This window comes from Drosophila kikkawai, chromosome 2R (assembly GCF_030179895.1).
Source record: "Drosophila kikkawai strain 14028-0561.14 chromosome 2R, DkikHiC1v2, whole genome shotgun sequence".
NCBI classification, from domain to species: domain Eukaryota; kingdom Metazoa; phylum Arthropoda; class Insecta; order Diptera; family Drosophilidae; genus Drosophila; species Drosophila kikkawai.
The window spans coordinates 16,233,495-16,243,724 of NC_091729.1; the positions used below are offsets into that span (position 1 = coordinate 16,233,495).

The window sequence follows — 10,230 nt, forward strand, 5'->3', positions numbered from 1 at the left end:
ACCTGACTTTTTGACTAAATTACATTTTTAAGCGCACATAAATAAAATATATGTGAAACGCATCAGTTGGCCTGTCCCCATCCCGCTCCCACAGCAGCTCCCACTCCCTGTTGTCGTCTCCCTCTACCCTTTAACCCATTAGGGTCTCGTTGGCTCCCATGCTCCGCCTTTTGCCTGCCCTCGCGTATATGTATGTACATGTATTTATATCGCTTATGTGTGGTGCTGTGACGGCGTCACCAACACCAGCTTGGGCCCGACAGACGATAATGCCCTCTCTCTCTTTCCGGTTGGCGCTGTCTCGCTCTGGCCCGGGCACGCAACTTCTTCGGCTCTCCTCGGCTTCGGGGCTCTCAGTGTGTGGTGCTTATGTACAAAACGCTCTCTCGCTCACTCTCCCGCGGGCTGTGTGCGAGTGTTAGTGGGGGTGGGGTGGGGGCGCCATTTAAATTGGCGTTGCTGTTGCCTTCCCATTTGTTGGATGAGAATCCCAAAAGGCACACGCACGCACACACACACACACGCAGAGCAGAACCAGTTCGCCTAGTTGTCGTCGCGCCTTTGGCTCTTTGGCACTCGGTCTTACGCTTTGCGGCTCTGATTTTAGTCACATTTTGGTGCTCGCGGCAATTGGACGTCCTTCGTCGACAAGACAACACAGAAAGGAGAACAGTAACCAAAATAAACCCACAAATAATGATCCTTTGGTGCAGCAAGGGCTCTCAGACTAAAAGTGCTTAATATTCTCCCCAAGGAAGTGCAGTTAAAGTGCCTCTTTAAGTGATTTTAGACAAATTTAAATATTAAATGAATTAAATTTAATTAGTTGAAAAAGACCATGCCTTGATATGATGGCCCTAAAGATGTTATATCGCGGTCCCAGTTCGCGTTTGGAGAATTTAATTGAAAAGATCCAGGCCACCAAGGAGATAACCAATAGCGGTAAATAAAAGGAGATTTTATGAATTAAATTAAAAATATAAAAATGGCTACAATACAAATTTAAAAAATGTTTAAAGAGCTTATTAATTACAAATAAGATTTTTATTGGTTTGGAAAACTCATTAAACAGATTTTCAGAGCCCGAAAACTCCGTATATAGTTTAATATTTAATTTCTAACATAAAAACAATTTAAAATTTATCAATTAATTTGTTGGCAATTTTAAACATTTATTTAGAATGTACAAATTAATATCATTAGACCTTGATCGCTTAGGGTTCTGTCTTACTATCATGCTTTATAGCCTGATCTTTATATGCCGACGGTATTTTCTTTCCACCTAACATGGTTTCTTATTTTTAAACAAATTAAAAGCATTCTTATTAATGAATAAGGAGCCCAGAAGTTCGTATCTAAAACAGAGACAAACTATTAAAGATCGTGTTTTCTAATTTTGATTATAGATCTAACCCAGGCTTAATGATGAAAAAAGGGTAACAGTTTACCTTTGTATGATATACCATTTTTTTAAGACATAAGCAAGGAAGTTATAGAAAAAGCAGAAACAGCTTATTTGGTAAAGAATACTAAAGATCAACATAAATAAATTCCTTTACTCTAAATACAAATTCAAATCAATCAGAAATTTTGTATGCACAACAAATGTTCTTCAATTAGTTAGCATCCCATAATCACCAATAAATCTTAGACATTAACCCAACCAAGATCTCCCATCTCCGATCAATCTCTTGGACACTTGACTTTCTTGTCCTCATAACAACTTACAACCAACATTTCAATCAAATCTGAATGGGTTCAAATCTCTTACAACTTTCTTTAACCCCTAAGTTCAAGACGAGTTAATGAGTGGCTTCTGATGATGCATCATGCGGATGTTTTCCAATTAGAGAAGAGGGAACTTAGATTAGACTGGGGGTTAAATAAACCGCGACAGACAGAGAGAGATCCCCTGACCCATTGCATTATTATGTATTATATCCAAAGAGATACAGAGGCAAAGATCACGAGCAATTGGGCTTAATTAAAAGTTGTCGAAAACGGAAAGTGAACATCGGCACTTGGCGCGTGGTGATAGAGGGAATCAAGTGACCCTCATGGATCTCGGCCTGATGGGATGATGGGATGCTGGGGCTGTAATTAAAACCGCAGCTAAGAACAAAGCGCAATTAGTTTGCATGAGACTCGCTCGAAAGTTTTCCCCAGATCACCAGCTCACACTCGGATGGACTGGATTGGGGTGTCGTCTGCTAATTGAATTAATTCCGTGTCCAGCATTTGATAGCCGACGTTGATTTCCTGTCTCGGTCCCCAAAGCGCCGCTAATCAGGATGCAGCCTCCCACTCAATGAGGCCTCAATTACACTAGGAAAATTGAAAATGCCGCCTTAGAAAAAATAATAGAATAATTAAGTTAAAGTTTGCTTAGTTTTTTAACAGCTCCCAGTTGATAATTCATATTTTTAAGCCTTGGAAGTCCAGGGATCTCACCTTAACTTGATTTAATTTAAAATTTAACTTGCTTTTCGAGTTAAAATCAAACTTACTTAATTTCAGTATTCATTCCCCGTTTCCCTGAGTGCAATTAAGACCTCTCTTGATTTGTTTTCCAGACATGTATAGTACCCACACATCGTCCAGTTACTCGCCTAGCATTTCGGATGGCACCATGACGCCCAATTCCCACCATTTGCCCGGAGCTCCAACCACGGCCGGCGCCTCTAGTCAGGAGGATCATCATCATTCCACCGATGGCAAGCTCAATGGTGGCACCGATGGAGAGGAGCTGGTGAAACCAAAGCGGTTGCCACACTTCCATCACCATCACCATCATCATTACCACCATCAGCAGGCGCTGAAAATTGCCAACAAGCTACGCAAAATCAATAAGGAAGCCAAAATGGGAGCTGGCGGTGGTGCTGGTTCCGGAGGAGCAGGCTCCAAGTTTGATAAGTTGACAGGCGAGGGGATTAAGGCTCGCGGCGACGGCTCCTATCAGTGTCAGTTCTGCGATAAGTCATTTCCGCGTCTCGGCTACTTGAAGCATCACGTACAGGTGAGTGTCGAGTCCCCAAAAGAGGGTTCAGAGGTCGTGGCAACTCCCTTTTGAAAGGGTTGGGTGGCTGGGAAAAGTTCTTAATTACTCTGCCTGGCAACCTTGTAAGGCGCTTAGTCTATTTTGGGTTTTTGGGTGAGACTTTCTCTGACTGAGGTGACAGACTTGGGGTTACACCTTTTAGACTTTCAGGGTGTCAGGAGTGAGCCTTGATTGACAATCTGCGGTGACTCTTATCGATTGCCTTTCTCTGGAAGGGGGTTGAATTGGGTTTTTTAATTTGTTAATTGAAATGGAAAGTGAAAATGAAGGGTGGTTTCTTAGAGGAAAATTTCAACAGAGAATTGCAAATATAGATATTTTTAAATTTTAGATAGAGGTTAAATGAAAGGGGGTTCACTTTTTATATGAAATTTAATTATTAAATAAAGGACAGGGATATCATTTATGGTCGTAAAATTTCTTTAAAACTTAGAAACTATAAAAAAAAACCTGAAATAATATATGAGATATTTTATTATAATTTTTATTTTTCGAAAATGATAAAGACCTTCTTTTAATATAATATCAAATATCTTACGCTCCTTCGGCAAATCTGAGAGCTACATCAAAGAGCGAACCCACAAGATCGGAAGTCTTTGTGGGGACCGCCTTTCACCCACACTTTGCCCCTTTGGGACTTCCCCCCTCTTGTGAATTCTAATTCAGCTTAAATGCTTTTTGGCCGCAAACACCGCCCATGACATCAGCAACTTGTTAACCCAATTGCAACTGCTGTTTAGGACTACCGACCAACCGAGCGATCTTTATCCAGGGTCTAACATGTAGCACTCGGGCTTTGATCCTAGCGCCTGGATGAGCTGCTACGGATCGGAATTTGGATTCGGATTCGGTCTTTGAGCGCTGCCCGTGGGGTTGGTGATGTGCGATGGCGATTGGAGCGACAGTTTAAAAAACCATAACCAACACGAGAGGACTGGAGATGCGGCGACTAAACCCGGCTAACTCATCATATATTGTGCAATTTTAAGGCAGTCCAAAGCTGGGGGACTGCATACAAATGGGCTAATTTTTTGCCGCTCTCGAAAGTTCAAAGCGGGAGTGCCGACGCCCAGAAAGAACCCAAAAAGCTAAAACCGGTTGCGGGTGTACAAGCACAGCACCTGCCTTCCGCCGCCCTCGCCGCCTCCTCCTCCTCGTGCGGTTTTCCAAGCGCGGCGTCGCGCATTTAGATGAATTTTGTCCACAAGCCACGAGTGGCAAGTGAAACACCTACTCGTCTGAGTCCGAGCCGAGTCAGTCGGTATGCAGATTCAGATTCAGATTGACGCATCTATAAATTCAAGCCAGGAGTACGTCGACGACGACGACGTCGTCATCGTTGTCATCGCAACTTTTAACTGGGGTAGACAGTTCGTTCGGTTGTCTGGGGCTCTTCTAAGAATTTCAAATAGGCTTAAGGCTGCGTCGGACTATGGAGTCTCGGGGTCTCTGGCGGCTAATTGCTCAGATTATCTATCTTTATCTTTATGCTAATGGCATTTTCCGAATTTGTGTGCTTGCGTTTTCTTCCAGAGCCACGCCGAACACCTGCCCTTCAAGTGCGAATACTGCTCGAAGCTGTTCAAGCACAAGCGATCCCGGGATCGCCACAAGAAGCTGCATACTAACGAGCGCAACTACAAGTGTCCCCATTGCGAGGCGGCCTTCTCCAGGAGGTAGGATTTCATCTTGAAAAAAATTTTAATAACCATAACTAAGCCTAGGAATTCCCGTTATTTCCTCTACCTTCCAGTGACCACCTGAAGATCCACATGAAGACGCACGACATCCAGAAGCCGTTCCAGTGCAGCATGTGCAACCGAGGCTATAACACGGCGGCTGCCCTAACCTCGCACATGCAGAAGCACAAGAAGAATGCGGCCATCCTGGCAGCTGGGGGCAATCCCAATGCCCTTAACTATAGTCCGCGATCCACGGGATCGGCCTCTGCCTCGGTTTCGAGTAATGGCAGTCTCCAGAAGAGGCGGTATGCCTTGGCCCTGGCCTCCGATAGTAGTCCCAGTCGCCTGGATTTCCCCAAGCGATCAAGGAGCAGTCATGTGGGTGGTGGTAATGGAGGGGGCACCACAACCACGACAGCCACACCCACTCCCCTGCTCAGGTGCAGCTACTGTCCCAAGGTCACAGAGTTTAGTAGCTTGGAGCAGCTGAATGCTCACCTGCAGAGTGTCCACGAGCAGCAGCATCAGCATGCGGCCAAGACGCCAGTGGCTCCGGAGGGCGAGAGCTTCCAACTAAGCTGCGAATATTGCACTATGAAATTCGGTAACATAGCCGGATTGTTCCAGCACATGAGGAGCACTCACCTGGACAGATTAAGCAGTCCAAACTCCTACTATGAGCACTTCAATCGCCTGGCCACAGCTGGCACTTTCAGTCCCCGCCTGGCCTTGGATTTGCCCAAAATCAAACCGGATTTGGGCAGTCCGGAGAGAGAAACCACACGAGCTGCTGAGGAGGATCTGCCCACCGATTTGAGCAGCAACAAGAGGCGACCCCAGACACCGAATCCCCAGCAGTTGCAGTCCCAACAGCTGGCCCCTCCAGCCGCTCCTCCAGGAGTATTCTTCTGCAATCAATGCAACGCTGGATTGCCGGACTTTGAGAGCTTCAGGAATCATCTGAAGAGCCACATTGCCGAGGGCATGCAGATGGTGTGTCCCCACTGCGGGTTGAGCCTGCCGGAACAGTCAGAGTTCGAGCGCCATGTGGTGGGTCACTTCCTAATCACCGGCTCCGAGTTCAACTGCAGCACCAGCTGCGGCAAGAGCTTTGCCAAGTCGGAGGATCTGCAGCAGCATCTTCTGTCCGAGCACGTCCTTACCCTGCTGAAGTGCTCGCTGTGCTCGGAACTCTGTGAGAGTAGGATGGCCATGCAGCTCCACCTGGCCTGTACACATAGCCAAGAAACAAAGCTGCTGCGCTGCAGCGCCTGCCTGGAGCTCTTCCGTTCCGACGCCGAGTTCCATGTGCATGTAAAGACGCGTCACCAACTTGGAGGACATCCCTCAATGGGTGCCACACCCAGTGCTCCTGCCAATCCGCTGCAGTGCATGTTTTGCCGGGCTGTATGCTCCTCGGAGCTGGAGATGCATTTCCATTTGGCAGCGCATGCCAGGCAGTTTAGGTGTCCCTCCTGCCCGGAAACCTTTCACGTTGAATTCCTGCTGGACAGACACATGCAGAGCCAGCATGGCGGCGGGGTCAAGGACAAGGAACAACAGCGTGGCTCACCCAATATGGGAAGTCTCTATGTAAATGCCTTGCTGCCTCCTTTGGCAGCTGCAGCGGCGGCAGCAGCGGCCACCAATAACAACAGCAGCATCATCGACTACAATGTGGCTTTCAAGGGTTTGTTCGGAGGAGGAGCAGGCGGAGGAGCAGCATCTGGTGCAGGATCAGGTTCAGGAGGAGGCTCAGGAGCCGCCCCACCCTCGGGCAACAAGTTCTATAGTCCCTTGCAGGTGGACACCAATGCTTTGAAGGCTCAAACATCACCGCATCCCGCTCTCATGTACGGCTTGAGTCAACGCTATCTAATGGAGATGTACGCCGCCAAGTCCACATCCCCGGCGGGCGGCAACGAGGGCAATCCACAGACGCCACAGGCTCCCCAGGCCACCGCTCCGCAGCCACCGAGTGTCGCCCCAACCACTGCCACTTTTAGTTGTGGAATGTGTGAGCGCCAGGATCTGCGCAGCGAGGCTGAACTCCACTCGCACCGCAAGCTGGCCCACAACCTCAAGACGGGCGTGAGTCTAAGGTGTGCCTACTGTGCCGGGAACTTCAAGTCCAGGGCAGAGCTAGAGCAGCACATGAAGAGCTGCCACAATTCGACGGGCAAGCACAAGTGCCTGATCTGCGACGAAGTCTTTCCCTCGCCGGCCATCCTGGCCGAGCACAAGCTGCAGCACTCAAAGGTGGGCCAGTCCGGCAAATGTTCCCACTGCGGCCAGCCTCTAGAGGATGTGGCTGCCTTCAGGGCTCATCTCTCGGAGCATGGCAGCGATGGAGCCACCCTGCCACTGGCCTGCATCTGCTGTCGCCAGACTTTGCACTCGGAGTTTGAGCTGAGCCTACATGCCAAGTTCCACACTAAATCGGCTTCGAGCGGGGGTAGCCTCCAAGAGCCAGTGTGTGCTCTGTGCCTGGAGCCACTGCCTGATGTACCCGTCGAGGGTCCGGCCAAGCTGTGCGAGAAGTGTTGTCGGAAGCACAACCTTAATGGAAAGCGGGGAAAGCCCAGTGACCCGCCGCTACAGGCTCCTCCATCAGCAGGAGGAACAGCTGTCTTTGTGGAAAACCGCTGCAACCTGTGCAAGATGATCCTGCCACATGCCCAGAAGCTGCAAGAACATCTGGTGGAACACACCTTTGCTGGCACTGAGCAGCGCGGCTTCAACTGCTACATCTGCTCGGCGGTTTTTACAGCACCAGGAGGCTTACTCAATCACATGGCAGAGCATGGAGCTCATTCGCGTCCCTACGACTGCAGCCTGTGTCCGGAGAAATTCTATTTCCGGGCAGAGTTGGAGCACCATCAAAGGAGCCATGAGTTGAGGCCACAGGCAACGAGGCCAGCTATGCCCAAAGTGGAGGCACCCTCCATCAGGAATAGTCCGCCCATATGCGAGAGTCCTCCTTCCAGAAGTCGCAGTCCCACAATCAATGTCAAGCAGGAGCTCTACGAAACGGACACAGTGGAGTCGGGAGCAGGAGAAGATGAGCCAGAGGAGAATCCCCAAGAAGATGAGGAGTACATTGAAGTAGAGCAAGTGCCGCATGAGACACGTACCAGTGAGTTGGGTTCGCAAATGGAAAGGTCCACCAGCAGCGCCTAAAACAGATTTAGGTAAAGATTCAGTCCTTGGAACTCTTCTAGAATCTTTGAAGCTGGCAAGGATCTTCCAAAGCTTAGTATTTTAAAAAAGACTGTTTCCAAACTTGCTTTTATTTATTTTTATAAACATTTCTGGGATAACCCAAAACTAGATCTTGCCACTTATTAAAACAAAGCAAAAAACGGAACAGTTTAGTATTAATATATACTCTATAAATATATACCCAAACATACTTATAATTATACAGACAAACCCTAAATTAAGTCCATGTCAAAAGCATTAACCATATTACACATACGCCTAGTGTACCCTTAGAAACAAAAAAGAAAAATCAACAAGAAAAAAGAAAGCATTTGTGTGTGATAGTTTTTCAAAGATTCAACTCGGCTATTTATCCTCAATTTTATGATTTATATGTTATATAGGGCCTTGCCTTCGATTCAGTATTTATGAATAAATATATATTGTATTACACGATCCAACAATAATTAACCATGTAACTATAAACGATTATACAATTACATATTACGTCTTACATAAGCACCAAAACATTTTTAATGTGTAGCATAAAACCCAGAAAAAAAAAAGAAAACAAAAGAAGAATATTTAGTAAATAAAACAAACACAAGTTGAAACCAAAAGCAGAGATATTTTATGACTTTACTTAGAAGCTTCTTCGGTGGCGGGGAGTCAAAAATCTGATAAGAAAATTTTCGTCTGTCTTTTATACTCCGTTTTTATGGAAGCTGACACAACATGAGCCGACGACGACGCTCATCACGCGGAGGAAGGCTCTCCTCCTCGGCGGAGACCAAATTTTATGGCGAATATTTCGTTTCTGGTTTATTTCGGCAAGCGCGACACGTAACGGCCATAAAAAAGGTGCGCAACAGGGTAACCTCTGTGGCTATCCAACGCAGAGAGACAACAAATTGGCATCCCAGTTGGGTGATCTCTATCTGCAAGACCGGTGGCAATTACCCAAGGCCTCAGTCACCAGTCCCCAGTCCCCATATATATATCTGACGCTTCTGTTTCCCGGAACCCTCCAGCTGGTCTGGGGGATCTCTTAGGCCTGGTCTAATCTCGTCAGCACCTCCTGCTTCTGGGAAGCAATTGCGAATAAATCGCATTTAATAAATTGCAGCGGCAAAAAGGCACCGACCGATCCGATCCGATCCGTTTCGATCCATTTAGATCTGCACCTGCTGCTGCCCTGCCTGCCTGTCCTCTGGCGGCAATCATCACAAATCAATAAAAATGTTTATCATCAAACAACAATTGGTCCAGCCGAGCGCTCCAGTTCAGGCCCGGCAGGCTCTCCAATCCAAGTGGCTAAAAGCACCGGCAGTTGTTAATTAGCGCCATGCCGCAAATGCCAAAACGTCCGAAGGAAAACAGCAACTACACGCCGCAGGTCTTGGAAAATACAAACAAAACAACAAACAAAAAAGCTTGGCAATTGCAATTGCCAGTGGCAGTCAGTCAGTTAGCGACAATCGAAAGCCACAATATAGGAGACTTCATTGATCGTTTTCGGCCCCACATACACTCCATTGCGAGTCACGCATCCAAGTCCACCAGACCGCCAGGCGCGCTTCATCCGCTGGATCCAGATATTTCTACCCTCAATCCCCCGAGCCTGGTGTTTTCCACGAACTCTTTTTATACTCTTTTAGAGGGGGTTATTGGGTTTATTTGTAGAGGAGGTGATGATATATTATTTATATTATTTTTAAAAGTAAAAAAAAGGTGATTAACAGATTAAATAATGTCATTCCCTAAAAATATTGTTATTTTCATAAAAATACTGAAATGGATTTAACACCTAATGTGCTTATAATCAAGATATTTCTCAAAGCACTTTTAATTTTAAATATTATAAAAAACTTTGGCTTGCTAAAGTCATCTTTCTTTCCCGTTTATAGTGTAGTTTTTTTTAATAATGCCGCTTTAGCGTCACCAATATCTCCCAGACGATGATGACGACAATGCCGATGACAGTGCAAATCAAAACCTCCAACGTATCGGGCCAACAACTTGGATCGCATCGATTCGCATCGCTTTATTTTTGGTATTTCAGGCATTTGACAGGTTTTTACACGCTGCCTTCACACAGGGCTAAAGGACAGTGGTTAAAGGTTAATAAAATATATAAATATTAATAAAAAAGATATGTAATTTGATATATAAATGTATAATACTGTAATATTCCATACAAATTCTTAAGAAAAATTAAAACTTAATTTCCTAAACCAGTCTCAGTAATTCAAATTTCCAAAATTTCAAACCTCTTTCCATCTTTAACTA

At 46.2% G+C, this 10,230-nt stretch overlaps 1 protein-coding gene across 2 annotated transcripts in view; it reads left to right on the forward strand.

Moving 5' to 3' along the window:
* Window positions 1–7,920, forward strand: part of L (zinc finger protein Lobe) — a 31,416-nt gene extending 23,496 nt beyond the window's left edge. The window contains exons 1-4 of one of the 2 annotated variants that reach the window (XM_017166942.3): window positions 769–942; window positions 2,574–3,016; window positions 4,592–4,734; window positions 4,812–7,920. In XM_017166942.3, coding sequence (XP_017022431.1) covers window positions 849–942; window positions 2,574–3,016; window positions 4,592–4,734; window positions 4,812–7,920 — 3,789 coding nt within the window. In that variant the 5' untranslated portion in view covers window positions 769–848. Of the gene's footprint in view, window positions 1–768; window positions 943–2,573; window positions 3,017–4,591; window positions 4,735–4,811 lie in introns of those variants that run through there. The other variant, XM_070284535.1, reaches the window with a different exon arrangement.
* The last annotated feature ends 2,310 nt before the right edge of the window (window positions 7,921–10,230 follow it).